The sequence below is a fragment of the Vidua macroura genome, chromosome 11 (genome assembly GCF_024509145.1).
Source record: "Vidua macroura isolate BioBank_ID:100142 chromosome 11, ASM2450914v1, whole genome shotgun sequence".
NCBI classification, from domain to species: Eukaryota; Metazoa; Chordata; class Aves; order Passeriformes; family Viduidae; genus Vidua; species Vidua macroura.
In genome coordinates, this window is record NC_071581.1 from 16,284,522 (window position 1) to 16,304,301 (window position 19,780).

General features: G+C 41.2%; 1 protein-coding gene across 3 annotated transcripts in view; it reads right to left on the reverse strand.

Annotated features, from left to right (window-relative positions):
* RANBP10 (RAN binding protein 10) overlaps positions 1-19,780 on the reverse strand; it is a 65,909-nt gene that overhangs the window by 43,021 nt on the left and 3,108 nt on the right. For all 3 annotated transcript variants that reach the window (XM_053987228.1, XM_053987227.1, XM_053987229.1), the window contains one exon: positions 7,073-7,125. In XM_053987228.1, coding sequence (XP_053843203.1) covers positions 7,073-7,125 — 53 coding nt within the window. The remainder of the gene's footprint in view (positions 1-7,072; positions 7,126-19,780) is intronic.

Sequence of the window (19,780 nt, forward strand, 5' to 3'; positions counted from 1 at the left end):
ACTCAGATTCTTCAACATATGATGCAGCAGGGCAGCCATTAAAATAGACATAGAATACATGTATACACAGAATTTAGAGTGCAGATGAAAAACGAAACAATATAATGAGTTGTGTATACCCAGGATAAACAAAAATTAAGTGCTCCTCAGATTACTTTCCTATGATGGCATTTTACATACACTGAACACAAGATTGATTCCATATGGAGAAAAAAAAATCTTAACACTAAAAATATGTGAAAGCTTAAGTTCAAAGGAGATCCTTTTGTTTTATTACGAGAAGCCCAAATTTCTTATTAATTTCTTTAGTATGACCTTAATTTTGACTTGAATTAAAAAAAATAAAAGCTATTTTGAAAATAGCAGATGGTGCAGTACAGTAAGAGCAGATTCAAGAAAGAAACAACCAGCTTAAACCAGTCTCAGGACACTTCCTCCCATATGAGGTTTTTTTTTTTTTTTTTTTTCCAAATAGGGCTGGGTAGACTTTATTGCTCAGCCTTGTGTTTTGGACTGAACTCTTATTAGTGGCTGGAGTGCACTGACTGTGATTCTGGAGTGCATCTTGCAGTTTAGTTTAAAAGAAACAGGGGTAGCACAACCAAAGATGTAGATAAAAGTACAGGCAGTGGTGGCAACCAGGAGATTCACTTACATAAATAAACCCCTGCTCCAAAAATGAGAGACTCATGTAGGTAAATCCAAAAGGCTCTGACTTAAAAAGGCCAGAAATCTCAAATCTGCTGTAACATGTATCTTTTCTTGGCAGTGTATGCTTTTTATCCACCACTGCTCTATGCACCACAATCATCTTCACCCACCCCTGAGAGCTCTCGTGTGCTGAGGAATTTTTCTAAAAATCCATTCTGCACAAATGGATTCAATAATTCCAGAGGTGACCCATCACACTGACCCACTTTGCTCTCTTTTCTTCCACTGTGCAGTGCTAAAACCTGCCATTTCTAAACATACTGATGACCTCTTAGGAGGTACAAATCATGCTTTCAGGTAAAAACATAGTTAAGTCAGCAAAAAGGCTACCCAAGTGAAGTTTCAGGAGAAGTTCTCAGCCTAAATAAAAATTCAGGGAGACAAGCCAGCCAAGTTAGCTTCAGCCCACTATGCCTGCAAAGATGGCCCTCTGTAAAAATGTCTCCATGATCAGGGTAACTGTGAATTGGGGGGAAATTTAATTGAGGTTTTCAACACCTACCTTTTTCTATCAAAAACAACCTGTGATCACTGTTAACCACATGATTCAGGAGAATAAGGTTTCCCAAAGGAGCTGTTTCAACCTGCATTAGCTGTGTGATGAACCAGGCCAAGTGGACAGATCCAAGTTAATAACAGCCCCAGAATCAAGCAGTGCCCCCCACCCATTATTATTAACCCAATTACATGACCCATTTCACATGCAGCCCCACAAACTGGTTTGATAGGATAAATTAGAGGGTACCAGAGGCATAAGCAATTTTGTGGACAGGAACTGGCACAGCCAGCTGAAGGACTCACTGCATGTATAACCAACACCTGTCCAAGGCTTTGCTATGACACCATGTGGAAATCCCACATGCCTTTTTGGACAACTGTTTTTAAGGATAGTTCTGAAAGAGCTCTGCAGCAGGACAAACACCATAAGGTACTACAAGCCAGAGCTTCATCAGCTGCATAAATAAATAAACTTAATAGAAATCACTTCTAAAGACAGAAAATCAAGCAGTGTGTCCAAGTTGCTGATGTAGCCAAGAGGCTCTGAAAAGCAGACTGATTCACTGCTTGTTTGCCACATACTGTTCGTGTATTTAACCCCCTACTTCAGGGCTTTTGCTGATTGCTCTAGAAGACAAAAGCCTTCTTTCTCCAGGTAACCATGTAGCTTCTACCCCTCCCATTTCTGCTGAAGCCATAAGAATTGTGAAAGCTTGGCAAGGATTTTCCTTTGCCCTGCAAAGATGGGATAAGAGCCACTTCCTGAACTTGCTCTGAATTTTAATGTTTTCTTTTACTATAAAAAGTAAGATACTGGTGCTTGTGATACACGCAGTGATTAAACGTTCAGAAAATGTCTACAAAAGTTGTCATAAATCAAAAAATCTGACAAAGAGGGAAGGGTCAAGAGCCAGGGGTGTATGATTTCGAGAGAAGACCACAAAGCAGTGATAGAGGTTTTCACGTATAGAGCTACAAAGAGGAAAGAAATTAATTATTTTCCACCTCCACGTGATCCAAGAACAGACTCGGAATACATGGGATATTCAGCTTTGTCATCAGGAAAAGTTTCCAACACAAGGACAGTGTTGGAAGAAGTTGCCAGAAAAACAATGATAGACTGGTTTAGACACACACCTGTCAGGCAGGACTAATGCATAATTGAATTCGCTTCAGATCAGATGATTTGGTGAGCTCTCAGCTTCTATAATTACTACATTTAGCACTGGGACTGAGTCCTTTAGCACAGGTCCTTTGGTTGTCAGTGGAGTCAAAGAAAGTGACAAGCCAAAGCATAAATTGAAAACTTCCTTAAACACATTTGAAGTAGAAAGATTTCATAGCATTGACAGAAAACAAAAGAAGCAAAACAAACAAACAAAACAAACAAAAATCAAACCAACAAACAAACAAAAAAAACCAACAACAAAAAACCCCAAACCAAACCTGGCTAGAAGGAAAATCTGGAAGACTTTAGCAGAACTTCCCACTTGTAGCAGATTAACTTAAGAGTTACATGAGGCTGCCAGATCCTTGTGGAATTGAGGTTTGAAAATCGAAATAAAGAGTCTCTGCAGAAACTCATCCCCAACTCTGATGAGGAATAATATCTTTCCAAGAGAATTTTACTTGTGCAGGACCAGGAGTTGGACTCAGTGATCTTTGTGAATTCCTTCCAATGTGAGACATTCTATGATTTTATGATACAACACCTACCCAGTCTCCCTTCTCTGGTTGCTCCCAGAGAGGAGCACACAAGCATGAAAAACCCTTGGGAACATCCCTAAGGAAGGAACAAGCAACTTTTTCCTCTCAAAGAAAGGAACAGGAGGACAGAGTCCTCAATAGTCTCGCTCCCCCTGCTTGCATCTCCTCTGACAGCAGGTAAAATAAGCTGAGAAGAAATAAAGTCCTACCTACAAATGTCACCAGAAACCTATCAGCAAGAAAATTCAAAGGAAAGGATCTCCAAACAAAGCTAAAATGGAAAGCCCAGTCCTCACGCTGGCCTTTGGAGAATGAAAGATTGCTTTCACAGAGGAGGAGAGCAGGGGGAATTCTTAATTCCCAGGGCTCATATCTATTTTATCTTTATGTCTAGATAAATGGATCACTCACAAGGACCTTTTGCTGAACAGAAGACTCAGGACACCTGGACAAAATGTTTCTGGTTTTGCTGACCTGGCTCACAGCACTACAGAACCAGAAGCCAAACCCCTATAGGGAGCAGGTTTCTGTACACTAAATTCACCTGATTTATCTGGCTGCACACTAATTCAAGTCTATAAAACATTCTTGAGTTTGAAACCTTGTCCTTTTAACAGAGAGTTTGGAGCAGGCATATAGTGAATAAGCCAAGCAGTATCTTTTTGTTTAAAAGGCAAGCTGAAAAAATTACCAACATTTCTGGAAACCAAAGAAGGGTGAGTGAAAGCTGGCACTCCCTTCAGCATGCACAATGCTGCAGAGCAGGGCAGGTCATTTATTAACCAGAGGGTGTTTAAAGTCTCTAAAAGTGATTGGTCAGCTCCTATCTATGCTGTTTAAGAAACTGAAGCAGGGTATGCCTAAGGGTGTGGTTTCACAACATCTTAAGCTGAATTAAGAAGTTGCTGCTACCTTAGAGATTCATCCCTCCTTCCCTCTCTGCCTGGCTCTATGTTCCGGCTGGATTACCCTCAAAGAGCTCAAACAAATGAAATGTTATTTCATTTATATGTTATATGTTATGTTATAACACATATGTTATAACTTATATGTTCAAGCATGAAGACTTGAACTAATGTAGAACATCACATGCAAGTGTGAATCTCACCCATGTTAAGGACAGGACATTTATCATCATCTCATTTTATGAAGATTTGGTGAAACCTGTAGGAAACCACCTTTTCAGCAGGGCTCAGAAAAACTTACTGGACTGAGGCAGAAATAATAATAATAAAATAAAAAAGGATGCTGATCTGTTACATGCAGGATGCACAAATAAGAGCATTGCTCCACGAGTCCTGAAGGAGCCAGCCCACCACAACCCCAACACAGCAGAGGCAGGCAGGTTCCTGCCTGGCCTGGAAGCTGGCCTGGCCAAGGGGACAACTGCCAGAGCCTAAGGCTTGCACCAGGGAAGAAGAGTGGCTGTGCAGATGGGGTGGGGAGGAGGGAAGGGTCAGGTTTCTCTCCTGTGATGACATGGAGTTAGATCAGTTTAGCTGCAACATGTAATTTCATCCTCAAATACCAAAATGCTGAGCACACGTGAAAAAAACTGAATGTGGGGAAAAAAGTGAGCAGAAATTTCACTAAAAGCCACTGGTTTAAAGCAGAATGCTTATTAGTAAATGTTCTTAATGTCTTTTAAAAAGTTTTTTTAAAAAATCAAGAGATGTCAGGGTCACAAAAGTTAGTAGTTAATAATAATCCCACAATTATTTCAGACCTGCTGACTGAATTTCAAAGCATGGCACAAAGAAACCCAGAGCAAAACATGGACAGGGAACTCTCCAATTAAAAACAATCTCTATTCTCAATGGAGACAGGGGTAGTTAAGGGAACTCGGTTCATGTGGCTCCAATCACACTTGTAACCTTCAGAGAAAGCTCAGCACTACCCCCACCAGCACCCAGCTGGGTTTAAGCCAAAATAAATTTGGCAATAAAGCACAAATGCCCTGACTTGGAACTGGATATGGCCAAAGTGGTTTTGCTTGTGGAGGGAAAAGGAGTTTGAGACAGAACCCAGCAACAAGACTGTTCTTTGAATTAGGACTCCCAGGGTGCCACCAAGGATCCCAAGAAAGGGACCAACTTTGGCTCCCGTACCAGGCTCTGGGCTCCCAAGCATCACTTGTAGTGGTTACACACTTCCCTGGCAGCACACTGAGTGAAAATCGATCTGTTAAAGCAGAAGTGACTTAGAAAGGGTCTAAGGAGACAAACCTGGCAGGGTTTCAGGTCACAAAAAGTTAAAATTACACTTTGACATGAAGCCAAGTCAAGACTCCAAAGTCTGTCACTTCCTTGTGAGCTCTCACTTACTCTGTGCTGTGAAGGGCCTGATAACAGTTAAGCCTGGAAATGTTTTTCACTTCAGTTACTTGAACAACATACTAAAAAAAATATTTTAAAAAATCACACTCATTCTCCAAAAGCCAGGAAGATAATTACTGAGCTGTAATACAGAGCCATGCAGTTAATCTTACACAGATGATGGGAGAGCGACCTAACTATGACCACAGAATGACTCTTGGCAGCATCATCTGCATGTGATCAAACAAACAACAGGTTCATAGGATCAAATTAGTGCTTATTTAGCAATGAACTGTACAATCTCAAGTCTCAAGTTCACTTTATGTTTTATTTCACTGAGAGAAAAGAATTCCATGTTCATCACATGCACTCTAGAAATGACAGTGGTACACAGGCACTTTGACTCAAACTGGCCACAGATGCTGCCCATGTAACTCCTGGGCTTTAAAGCCATTTATCACAAGTGGTTTGGGTAATTTTTAGTCACCAAGAAAAAAGACATTGCACTGGCTGTTCAATTTCAGGACAGCACACCTGAGACATTCCGTACACACCATCTCAGGTTAGCATTGAACCCTGGATGTACCTGAGCTATAACCCCAGGGGAATCCTAAATAAAGCATAATCCAACCAACCACCTGCAAGGCCAAGCCTACAAGACATTTCCCTGATCTTTCCATCACGCATGCCATAGAGCCATTTCTTAAACAGAACAGGCTCCATTAATAGCCAAACAACCCCTTTTCCAAGTACTTCAACCCTGGAAGGAGATGATGGGACTAGATTCTTGCTTTGCCTTGTACATGGCACACAACCCACTTGGATCAGGACTGGGGGGAGAGAAAGTGCAGAGAGAGTAGGACTGGCTAGTGCAGTTGTATAACAATTACTAACAGACATAAATTGAAGATGCAAATTCTTTGAAGCACAGGTGTCACGCAAACCATTCTCCCCAAGACAGATCTTTCTTTTGTCAGGACATTCATAAAACATTCTCCTTTCCAGATACCAAGATCCATAAGGGCTGAGCACAGATCTCATCTTTAAAACTTCACCAGAAGATTTCACCTTTAAAACTTCACCAGAAGTAACACCCAAGGCCAGGAATGCCCCCACACTGACCAGCTGTCATTCATTTTGGCATCTGAAGAACATTTACTTTCTACCAAATACAAACTTCCAATTTCAAGCCCAGTTGAAAGAATTTCTGGCATAGAAGTCACTACATCAATATATATATAGAAATTATTTTACTCAATGAATTGGATATTGTCAAAGAAGGATTACCAATTATTTATTTCTAAAAAGAAGCCACTCGACCAACTTAGCAGCAAACCTAAAAACACACATTTCAAACAGAAGAAGCAACAATATTAACTGGAAATACCACTCTATCACATTTTTGTAGTCTTTTAGTGGGAAGAAGGAAATAATAGAGACAATACAACAGGCTAATTATTCTGTCATTTTCAGATTCTTTCATGTAAATTTATCAAGTGGAATATACAGATTAAATGCAAAATTATTTTCCTACTTACTTTTCAGACACAAAGAAGAGTTTGCCTGTCTGAAAGCTCATCATCTTGCCCATTACCTATTAGTTTAGTTTTAATTTCTATTATCTGCTAAAATCATTATGGCTGCATTGACAACACCAGTAACTCAATTTAAGATAACACTCAACAATAGGTTGAAGCTTCCAGATATAAAACAATTATAGTAATGCAATTTTATTAATAGAAACACACATTCACTAATACATATATATAAAGAAAAATCTTTATTTCAAATGAACATTTAACACAGATGGGAAGTCAAAACAAACCTTAACAGTGACTTACCAGGAAGCCTGTTCATGTTTACTCCTTGAGCAGAAAGTCCTATTCCCATGTACCTTCAAAAAAACCAAACAAAATATCAGTCAAGCAAAAGAATGGTCACAGCACAAGATTCCCTGCAGCAGAAATACAGCACTAAAATAAACCCAACCCACATACAAATTATTTAAGAATGACAAAATTACTAAAGCTTTTCCATTACTCATGTCATTTATTGAATCCAAGATAAAACATCAGTCTCCTTTAGTAACTGACAGCTTTCCAATGTACAGCTATAGCTACTCTTTAGCTCTTAATTGGTAGGAAAAGGACTGGACAACAATCAGCAATTTAATTCCCAATTTGGTATTTGTGAGGTATTTTTACTCATATATCAGAAAAAAAACCTGTTTTTATAGGTGATTAACAAGACAGTAAAAAAACACCTAAGTGCAGATATAGTATATGAGGACAGATGTCTGTCTAGCCTGATGTACTGTCTCCAAAAATAGCTGACAGTGGATGCAGAGGACAGAGCACACAGTTGTACTTTCCAAGAACACTCTTTCATTGTTCAGCATGTATTTTACACAATCTCACTTTCTGAACCATTGTAAGCTCTTTAAAAAGGCAACATGCTACAGCTCCCCCATTCAATTCCTGCCCAACCTATTTTTTTATTCATACTTGCATTTTTAAAATTGGAAGGGAGAGGAAAAGCATTTCCCTCACAAGTTTCTCAAGGATTCTGAAGTCCTGATTCACACACCCCTCCCCAAAGGTGTCTTCTCAAGGCTGGTTAATCAGAGTCTGCTCAGCTGTTTTCATGGAAGCTCATCCCTACCTCAGTGCTCCTGTCACACTTCCAGTTCTGTAACTTCTTTGAGAAGCAGGGAATAACCAGAGCCACCAGCATCACACAACACAAGCCCAAGGTGATTACTACAGATAACAGCATAACAATGTTCTCTGTTTTGGTTTCTATTCCTCCTCCTCCTGAATTCTAGTATTCCATTTATGTTTTGACTGCAGATGAGAACTGAACTCACTTTTCCACGGAAGTGGGACACAGCTTGACCCTGCACTCTAAGTGGCAGCTCGGAGGCTATTCTTTGTATAAAGCTTGTCTTCTTAAACAGGCTCTGTACCATCTCCAAGTATTCACCCTTCTGATTTTATTAGCTATTCTTAAACAAGCTTCTTTCATTTATAAGGTTTGTTTTCTAGCTTTTGTTTGTTGTTGGGTGGTGAGGTTTTTGGCTGAATACTAAAGTGGCAGGGTCTGAGGGCCTTTTATAGCACTTCTCAAAGGATACCAAAGATGAGTGATTATGGTCAGTGCTGCAGAGCAACTTCTTAACACACCTCTGCTGTAAACATTTTCTGCACTGCTCAGAGCACGAGTCAGAAGTTACATCCTCATGAGCTCCCTGACTCACAAGAGCCTCTCCACAGCAGGCGTTTATGGCATCTAAAAATTCAGTCTCACAGTGTCATCTGACATACATGCATCTGTAATAAACTGAATCTGGGGATATTTTTACAACCTTCCAGGCACAACATGGAAGACTTTCTCCTGTATCTACAGGGACTACTCCAGCTCTTCCTTGCCACCTTCTTGGTACACTGGGAGGTAAGAGAGTTCTTATTCAATTTCTGTATTTCTGCTGAGTCTGGAATCTTCTGCTGCTATAGAGATTTCCTTACTACATGGTGGATTTTGCTATGTGTTGCTTTCCAGCTATGTGTGCAAGCAGCCAGGATCCCAGTCCACAACTACAGCTGCACTCAGCTCTATGAGAGCAGTGACAACCTCAGTGCCACCTCTGCCAACTGCTCAAGCCTGAGGGGAGCTGTGATTCAAAGTACCCAATTGCTTCAACTCAATGTAAAAGCACCATCTAAGCCTGAAGCAGTAACACCAGAGAGCTCATCCTGACACTGGCAGGTCTGAAACACTTAGCAAAGACCATTCTGCTTCTCTGGCAGAACCATCCCCACCAACTTCATCAGGTCCCATCACCAAGCTCCAGACCTCCTGAACTTGTTGGCTGTGACAAACTTTGTTCAAAGAACAGGACGTGCCTCTTGGCATAGGGAATGTTTCTTATGTCCTGATCTATTTGGCTCAGCTGAAGGTAAAGCACTGCAGGACTGTGGCCACTTTGTCATGTGGTGGTGTCAGATTCCTTCCTTTCAGTATCACAAAACACAGCCCTGCTGGCATAGGGCCAGGGGCCAACTCCATCCCTCCTTATTGCCTGAGGGTGCTTGTCTGCTCCTCTGCCTCTACATCTGCTGCTGTTGACATGAAGAGCCCTAGAACTGAACAGAGAGGACACCTCTGCACACAGCCTTGGCACAGCTTCACCACAATCCCAGCTGCAGCACTTCCATGGGTGCCCTTTGTCCCCATCCCTTGCTGGATCTCTGCACTCTACTGCACCATAGGGTGGCAACACCAAGGAAGACACTGGAAATTAGAGGAAATAATCTAATTGTCAAACTCAGATAAAATAGGTCATCACCCACTTCAGCTTATCCTGCTTAACTTCATTATTTTCTATGCAGATTCATCCCCTCTCTTTTGTGTACAGCAGCAAATCTGATGCACATAACCAGAGACAAAGCTTATACAATAGTATCTTTCCATTTTCAGACAACGTAGGTTTAAATTGAGACTGGAAGCTTGTATTTTTATAAAAAGCAAGCACTACAACTCCACAAATTCTAAATTTAAGATTACACTTTAATCTAGATACACAACATCATGGAAATATGTTGCTAAAAAAAAAAAGGAACATGACCAAAAACCTTCCTGGTTCACAGTTTTTTGCTCTTCAACTTCTGCTCCCATTTAAAGCTCAAAACAAACTTTAAAAATAAGACCATAATGGCTGTAGAGCTGTAGACAGAATTTGCAGACAACCTAAAATAAAAACAGACTCCCTCACCATGCTGAGTTTCATATAAGCCCACAGCTTATATCCAGAACTTCAAACTGTCACAGACTTGACTGCTGGGTTTTGTTTTAGAAAGTGCTACTTTGCTTTTCCCATCTACAATCAATTTATATACCAGAAGTAATGGATGAAATGAGCTTTAAGAGCAATAAAGCCTCAGTGAAAAAAAAAAAAAAATCACTCTATTCTCTTGAAAATTGGGAGGAAAAAAAAATTAAATCTTCAACTCCACCACCCCCAAAAGCACCAGATGCTTTCTGAACTTCTTGATGCAGAACAACTTCTCACTTCCTCGATTCCAAATGCTCCAAATCAGTTTTGTGTATACAACAAATGCAATACTAGTTAAACAGTATTTGTGGGTATCATCAAGAGCAAATTACTGCCCCCTTTTTTTTTTTAATAATAAATAAATTATTATATTCAATACCATTCAACATAAATCTCTATGGCCTGCCTGTTATCACCCCTGGTTGATGTGGGCAGACTCCCTGTGGAGTATCCCTTAACTGGAGCTCCTCTTTGAGAGATCCAAAGAGCCTCTTAAAAAAAAAAATGCACAGGAATGTCAGCACCCAGTGTCAAACTGGAAAAAAAATTTGGGGCAATAATACATTTATATCCATTATCCATCATAGGTAATCTGCAAAGCTAAGCAAAAGTGATCTCCTAAAACCATCTTCTCAGCAGTGAACACTGAATACTTGGACCTGTCCCCCACACCTAATCTGAAGCTTCAAAAATGCTGCATCAGTAACCAATTCCAAATAGAGCAGACTGGCAAAAATAAACCAGACACATGCTGGTGATTCAGTCAGAACAGTCTTGTTTCCACACACCAGCAGCCTTGGCAGTTACCATAGCACCAAATTTTTCCAGACTCCTACTCCACCTCAGCCCTGCCCAGCTCTGGTTGCTTTAGAAAATGTGACTGAATCAGCCACGCTCACCACCAGCCACAACATCAGCTCTGTTTAATGCACTCCCTGCCTCTCCTTGGCCTCAGCAGAAGGACCTTGGTGAAAAGCTCTCATGTCAAAAGATGCTGGCTCCACACATCACCAGCAGTATTCCCAGGATTTTTTCCTCTAGATCTTACAGCACCATGACTGTGCTAAGATTAAGCTCAAAGACACAAAGCTTTATGGGTCCCTTCCCAACTTCAGAAGTGAACACCAACATGTAGCTGCTCCAGCACAGTGACATCCAAACACAACAGCATTCACTTCTGGCTCCTAAGACAACTTGGGTGGTGACTCTGCAGTGCAGATGTTTTCCAAGCTACATTATAAATCTGTATATTTTTTAAAAATATATAATTTGGTTTTTGTTTCTGTCTATAGAAGACTTTCCCTTTGAAAAGATTTGGAAAACCAAAATGATGACTGCACTTCTGAATTAAAATTTAACTCTTAAAGATATATAAGATCTCAAATGCAGTGTCTCAGTCAGGAAGAATTATATATTGTCACTGGGCAGAAATAATCTGAAAAACAATGAGAAAAGTTATTTCACAAGAGTGACAACATCTGACTGACCTAAACTAAAACAAAGAAATCTCTTAATGAGGCTGCTCTAAGCTTTACAGAGTCACAGAAGTAGGGTAGACACTGATGGCTGTATTTAGTTTGTCCCAGAAGGGGAATCCACCCATATGAGAAGCAATTCTTTGAGTCAAAAGATGTTTCTCCAGAACAAACATGATATTCAGAGAACCTGCCAAAAAGTCAACGTAAGAAAAGTTTTTTGTGTAGTCTAAAGCTACTTTGTATGAGCAAACCCACAAAAATCCTTGTGAACCCAGCAGAAAACCTTCAGAACAGATCTGCCCTTTGACAACAAGTGGCTAATGCTGAAATTCCAGGATTTGCATCTATTTGGCTTTTCCAGTGCAGGACTGAAGAACTCATTGAATACAAGAGGAGAACACAGCAACAGAACTCATGCAGACCTGTACTACATTCTTCAGTTTCAGGAATCCCAGGAGCAAAGACCATCTCCATGGAAAGCACCCAGCACTTGGGAAGCACTGCTGTGTGCAAAATAAAGGCAGGGCATGAGGAGGGGAAAAGCAATCAGCCCATGGTCCTCACTGGACAAGCAGTATACTTTAAATAAAAGGAGGTATTTCTTTACTTAAAAAGCTGCAAGACTTTCTCCAATGAACTTGGACTGAGTACTCATCTCTAACACTAGCTGCCAATTAGCAAGGCAGATTTATTAAGGCTCTGCCAGGAGAAGATAGTATAAATAATAAATAATAAATAATAAATAATAAACACAGGTTTCCCCTGTATTTATTGTTTAACCTGTTGAAAGGTACCAAGTCAGGATGGTGAAACAATCCCTGCCACTCTTCTTACAAGTGGCTGTGAGGTTCACCCAGATAGCAGACAAAATTCAACCCATCTGAAAGCTGGGGAAACAAAGGGGGAAAAAATACATTGGTATTTTTGTTTATACATTGGCTGGGTAACAGCCACCAGCCCAGAACTCTTCTTTCCTGAGCCAGTCCCACCCTGGCACAGTACAGGAGGCTGGAACGAGACTGCCAGGAATGTCAAGGTCCAAACATGAAAGAGTTAGGACCAGAGAGGTTGAATAATTTGTTTTGAAGGCCATGACTTCCAGTAAAGCAGTCATTCCCTGCTCAGTAGTGAACCAACTCTAACACAACACTGGGTAGAAATTCCTGGGATTGGCATTTTATTATGTGGCTCAGCCAAAGCCAAGCAATCCTGCTCAGCCATGAGTTAAACAAGGGATGTCCCAATCTTCCACAGGTTTGTGACTCAAAGGCTTCCTGTATCCTGCAGATTTTTCTAATAACCACACCTGTGTGGTAGGAATCCTGTCCTCCCAGCTATCGTGCACCCCACACTTTCAAAATGCAGTTAAATCTAAAATAAGCAACCTAAATGATCGAGTTAGAGGTGAATAATACACCACACTGGTGGCATTTCAGAGACTTTCACAGTCTCTTGTTGCAAAGCTCTGAACTATCATTCTTGTCTGAGGTGGGTCCTGACTTCATGCCAGGTTTAAAGAGTGGTTAGAAATGATAACCCTTATCAACTCACCACTTGAAACCACATTGTGGCAGTTCTGGTGGGGGAAGGGGAACACTGTTTTAAGGCTGTGAAAAAACAAGGTACATCTGTTCAGAAAAATTACCTATGGCATGTAAAATACTGGATTCCAAAAGTCTCCAATTCCTCAGTCTAACAACAAATATTTTGGAATTACTTCACATGGAATATAATCTCTAGAGTGGAAGTGGTTCTGGTTTTATTTGTGCATATTGTGCTGTTCTGTGATGGTGCTTCAGAAATAGCACTGATGGGCTCCAGGAAGAGTCCCAATTCCCCAAGAAGAGGTCAGTAAACACAAATTATGCAAGGCTGAAAAGAAGGGGATAAAGGGAAGAAAATAAAATTTTTAAGAGCTCATTAAAAACAACTACAAGTATCCTGAAGCAAGGAGGAGTCCACTGTAGATCAGTCCTTAGAAAGGCAGAGAATTTTTAAAAGCTGAAGACCATGAAAGGGAAGGTGAGTGAGCAGGACAAAACTGAGAGGCAGCAATCTGGTAACATAACACATCTTCTCAGGGTGGTTATGAGTAATTAGTGATAAAATGACAGAGGAAGAATGAAAAGCTATTTTTGACAGACCAAAGTATCATATTCCCAGCTCCCTTCTAATTTTAGGATCACATTCAACTGGTATCTGCCAGCTGTAAGAAGGGCCAAACTGTCCCTTGTCTGTGCTACCTTCAGGAAAAGAAGACTGATGATGTAGGTTAACAATGTTTGTAGGAACACTGAAAGATGGAAAATACAGAGAAAAAGACTTGATCTGAGCACCATTTAAGAAAGAAAAGGCACAATATAAGCACCAGCAGGGTAAAATCACCATTAAAATTTGTCAAGAATAACCAGTTTCTCCATCTGCTACCCCAAGCATCACCACATTCAACAGAACCCAAACCCTGTGGTCAAATACAAATGCAGCTGAAGCAAAGGTGTCCCACCATTTCTTTTTCCTTTTTTTTTTTCACTCTTGGCAGCTGACTCATTCTCCAAGTCAGCTGATATCCAACAAAGTTCACACACAAACCATCTCAGTGGCAAATGGTGCCTGAAGTCTGGGAACAGCACAAAGCATTACTGATACTCATTCTCTGATTATTTATTCTGGTTACACCCAGCTGAATAAGTAGGATTTTTGTTCAGGTTGTCCTGCTGATTAACAAACCTCACTTTCAAATGCACTGCTCATAGTCACTGAAAATATATTAAGGAAGTTAAACAGGTTTCCACAACTGAAAGGACTTAAGATTGTTTGACTGCCAGTCTAAGTAGCAGAACATTTTTGCTACCATGAACAAAGCCTAGAAAACATTAAAAACGATGCTAAGAATTACCACCAATGTCTAACAGAAAGGCATCCTAAACAGGGCAAGTCATTTAAAGACTTTCATTCTGGTGACTAATCTTGCATTTCAGTCCATCATAACAGCCAGATTTAAAATGCAGCACCCTGAGCCCCTGTTTTTCATCTGAAAAACAGGAGGAACAATATAAATGCAATACCCAAATCAAAGAAAATATTCCACCACCAGCTAGCTGTCTCTTAGGGGGTTTTCTCACATCCTTATAGGCTAATTTCCTCAGGTTTAGGCTTGGATGGTAACAATTCCTATGAAAGGAGGATTTCTTTCCTCCTAATAATAATTAATGAAATTACAGAAGGAAGTAGCTGCAATATTTACATAAGACCTGGAGGGGGGATTAATTATGTGGAAAACATCTCAGAGAAAAAGTAACACCTGAAGTTTTAAGAGATGCACTGGTGAAATAAGAACACTTTCTCTTTAAACAGCAGCAGAGAGGCAGAGCTGGGGCGAGCGCTGGGAAAGCACCACACACTGAACTCACAGATCTTTACACACTGACATCTCCACAACAAGGGACAAAGGCTTCATGTGGACCAGGGCATCAATACAAAGAACTTGTAAACAAGCAGGCAGATTGTAGTGTGGAAACAGAGATCCAGTCTTATATCACAGGTACAATGTAAATCCCATTGCTAGAAAAGCAGTATAAAAAATTAATCTGGCCACAGAGTTGATAAAACACAACTAACACAATTCAGCTTCAATGGAGAACTGAAGACAGACAGTCAAAGCTTCACACTGGATAATAAATTCTTCAGCAGTTCATCATTTCAAGGCTTCTCAAGTGAAAGAAAAGGGTTTTCCTACATAAAAGTTATCTAGCTTACGAAAGTTATTATTAAACAGAATTCCTTAGATCTGCAAGCATTGGTGACTGTAAATAATTAGTTCCCATTATTCTGTGATTTAACTGCAAACATATTCTGAAGAACTGAGTATAGTAATGTTTGACATATATTCTGAAGATGTTGAGTTTGCTTTTGTCACACTCTTACCTTTTCTATAACAGATACTCAAAAATAGCAGAGGGAGAAGGAACAAAAAAATAACCAAACAAAAATAACCTCTTCTCAAAATTTTTCTTCTTTACTGTGCAAAATTTCATAAGAAGCTGAACAAAAAACCCCAAAAACAACAAAAATAATTATCACAGTCTGAAATCTAGGAAATCTCAGACATACCTCAATCCACACATCACAAGTGGAAAAGTCACATATCACCATCACAGCTTCCATTTCATTGCCTTATTTCACAAATAATTTTAATGATAAATTGATACTCAACTATTACAATGGATGGCCCATGATACTGCTATAAAACACTCAGTTTAAATTTCCACTTCATTGATAAAAAGACAAAAGGAAGTATAAAAGCTATCAACTGCAAACGAGATATTCCAACATCATGACTCCTTTACACTGAAAAGCTGCTCTCGATATTACTCCCTTTCAGAAGAGTGTAGCAGAACAATGAAAAAGAAATAACAACTTGTATGAGGTGTCATCAATTGACACAAAACCTCTGCAGAAAATGAGTCTCTACACCTGAGAGCACCAAGGCACAGCTGGTGGCTGAGCAAGAAGAACTTGCTTGGGCAATCTGCAAATGGGAACAAGGCAGGAACTGTTTATGGAATCTACTTGGGGGCTTTATTTATGTGTTGGGTTGTTGAAATGAGTGTCTGCAGAACAGCATAAATTCAAACAAGCAGACCTACCTGCAATCAGAACAACCCCCTCTCTGTGCTGGTTTTGGATTCTTGGAAACCAGGATGGAAAAAAAATAAAAAGGAGGGAGGAAATCAATTATTTACAGGCTTACCAGTAACAAAACAGGGCTCACACAAGAAAGCCTCAGTTCCTATAGAATATCCCTTATCCTTCCCTACAGCCACATCCAGACAGGCACTCCAAGGTGTCTGAGCATAAGCAGCCAATGCTGTCAGAGCTCTCCATGGACAGGCCTCTGTCAGCATCTGGAAGCCATTAGAGAGCACGAGCAAAAGGCTTTTCACAGAGCCATCACACTCACCATATGCTGAGGAGAAATGGAAAGTTGGCAAGGAGAAACATAAGCAAGGAAAAGGGGCAGATGATTTGTTACTAATGTACAGACTGCAACCAACCAACACATCTGACCTTTATTTTTCTTTTTCAGTCAGAGAGAAACTAAGCTATTTTTAAGTCTGGCTTATGGTGCACTTGTGTATGAAAGCTAAAGGAAGATTTAAAATAAACTATGGTATGGACTAAGCTGATTAGATCTTCAGCCACTCTCCTCAAAGAACTCTTTTCCCCCTCTCCCAGAAAACTGTCCTCGACCTAAGCTAGTGCTGACCAACATCTCTGGACAACGGGCTGCACAGCTCAAAGCAACGGTGGGATGGTGCTAGAAGAAGGCTACCAGCATTTCCTGTGGCATCTGTCTTTCCAGCTTCCCTCTCCTGCCTTTCTGGGTCTCCACCTGATGCAGAAATCACTGTTTCAAGTACTGATCCAACAAAAAGACTGTGAGCACAGTCGAGCTCACAACACAAAACACATCATGGCACAAAGAAAAGCCATACTGAGATGCTTCCTGGGATGGCTCGAAGTCCTCATGAAACCACTGGGCTGGCCTGGCACCTCCTCTGCCCACAGAGCACACTTGCTGTGTTTGCACAGAGTCACTATGGGCAGGCAGTAGCTCTGTCTCCACCAGAGAGGTCAGGATGCCAGTGCACCAAAGTACCCATGAGTAAGCAGCTGTCCAAGACCAAACCATTCCTAGAAAAGACAGCAAAGGCAATCCACAAGCTGCTGGGCTGTCTGTTCCAGGAGCAGCTCAGAAATGGAGAGGAGGCAGCAGGACAGGTGACTTCTGCCAGAATTCAGAAGCCATGCATCATCAGGGTTGGCCTCTGGAATGTCCTCCCCAGTCACACTCCATCACAACCCAGCACGTGGCTGGGGGAGGTAAAACCAGTCAAGAAACCAAACTGGTGGTCAGGAACACACACTGTCACCCACAGACAGCTCACGTTGCCCCAGCATAAAGAGGACAACAAGGATGACTTGTCCTTCTGAGTCACAACAGCCTCGAAGTTGTGGGTTGGCTGCCCTACCCTGATGAGTCTCTCCCTGTTCCTGTTTACCAAGCAGAGATCATGGAGTGGGGAAACAGAGGCTGTGAGATGTGCTGACAAATCACCACCAAACAGAACCACATACTGGAGGAACAGAGGACAAGAGTTCAGGGCTTCAAATACTGCTAAGGTTGAACTGTTGCAAACAGCACTAGGATAAAAGCCTGAGTTATTTGTGGCAGCTCAGGAACAGAGGAGTCATAGGCATTTCTGCCAATCTGCTCATCTGAGGAATGCTGGAAGCAAGCCATCCACAGATTCACAGAGAGGTCTGGACAGGAAGGGACCTTGGGACATTCTTTTTTCATCCTTCTACCCAAAGCATAAGTAACTCTGAAACTTCTGTCAGTCAGGAGACTGGGGACTCTCCCAGGCAAATTTGATGAGGGAGATGCCAGTGCATCTCCAGGCATCCTGTTCAGGTGCACAGCCATCTTCACAAAGGAAAATTCTTTCATATGTCCAGCTGGCATTTTCCTTGCCACAACTTGTGACCCACTGCCTCTTGTCCTTTTGTTCCAGTTGACAACACTCAGGAGACAGGCACACAATGGCTCAGGAATTAACTACCAGCAAGTCTTAAAACAAAACAGTTCAACAACACTTTGAAGGGAACTGAGGGTTGCTGCAATCCTACCCCTTTGTCTGCCAGCTCAGGCCATCACTTTATTGAATCACTCTCAATTAATAAAGGGAAACCTGAAAAGTAGACCTCAATTTAAAGAAAGAAAAAAAAAAAAAAAGGAGTAATTTCTGACAGTGACGTCAATAGATGAAATCATCATCCATTATTTTCTGGCCAGCTTTCCAATAGTTACCTCCCTGAACCAGCTCACCATAGGACAGGGTAGCAGCGTGTCTGCATGAGGGAAGGGGTAGAAACATACAGCAAATGCAAGGGCAGAATCCCACAGCCCTGACATGTATCATCCCAAAGGGCTGTGGAACCACTCCCTGTGTGCTCAGCACAGACAAGGAGGTGACAGGAGGGCTGGGACTAGAGAGTGCAAACTAAGTTCTCCTCTGCTCTCCGAGGATAAGAACGATCTCCTCCCTCAAGAAGTAGCAGACTGACAGATCTGATTTGTTCCATGTTACCTAGAAACTTTGTCAAGACAATTTTTCAATGGTATCCTGGCATCCTCCCCTCTTCCAGAAAAAAAAAACAAAACAAAAGAAAACTGCACAAAAAACAAACCCAGTAAATAAACATGACCTCTTATCAATTAAGATTAAATCCACCAGGATAAAAAATAGCTACCACTCAACTAAAAGTAAGTTTGAATCACACTTGTCCTTCTCAAAGGACTGTGGTTTTATCTCATGAGCAGTGGAAAATCCAAAGCTAAGAAAACTCGATCAGTCTTAAAAGTTTCTTACATACACCAAATGGACTTTTTGGAGGCTGTACTTGCTTTGAAATATCCACCAGTAAATGATTTTACCAATGCTGCGGCAGAAAAGTCCAATGATGGCAGAGTTTTCATAAATAATTCTGTTTGCTTCTTTAACAAAAGCACCTTTCTGGGGCAGGTGCATAAAGGCACAGGGGAGACAAGGCAGTGCAAAAGAGGAAGTTTTTCTAGCAGCTGTGGCAGGGCAAAGCAACCTTTGCCTGTGCTGCTGCAGTCCCTCCCTCCCTTTTCCCCTGTGCTGGCTCTGGGGTGAGCACAGGAGTTGTCAGCCTGGAAAACAGGGGGAGGCAAGGATGTGTGTTTTGACTGCTAGGATATGATGTGGTGGGAGAAAACAGGAGAGAACCAGAGCATACTGATTTTAAATCCCCTCAGTCCAATGAAAAACAGGGGAGAAGTTAAAAAGGTGGTCCTGACACCTGAGTCATCTCCATAGCTCAGGTTTCTCTCCCACAGTGACATCACCAATCCAAAATGGCACTGCCTAATGCCAATTCCAGAAGCCTCTTTTCAGAGCATGTCACACACAGGCAACATCCCTTGGCAGGCTGCAAAAAGGCATCGTGTGAGCTTTGGGATTCTTCCTTTTCCATGAAGAGCCACTGGGAGCTTCTATCCCATTTCTTATCTGAAACCTTAGTTTCTGTTGTTTATTAGCAAGTGCCAGTATCTAACCAGAGTGCAGTGCCCTAAACTAACAATGCTGAGCACAGAAAGACAACAGCTTTGAGCAAAATCAGACTCCTCAACACTTCCTGAAATCCACTTCACC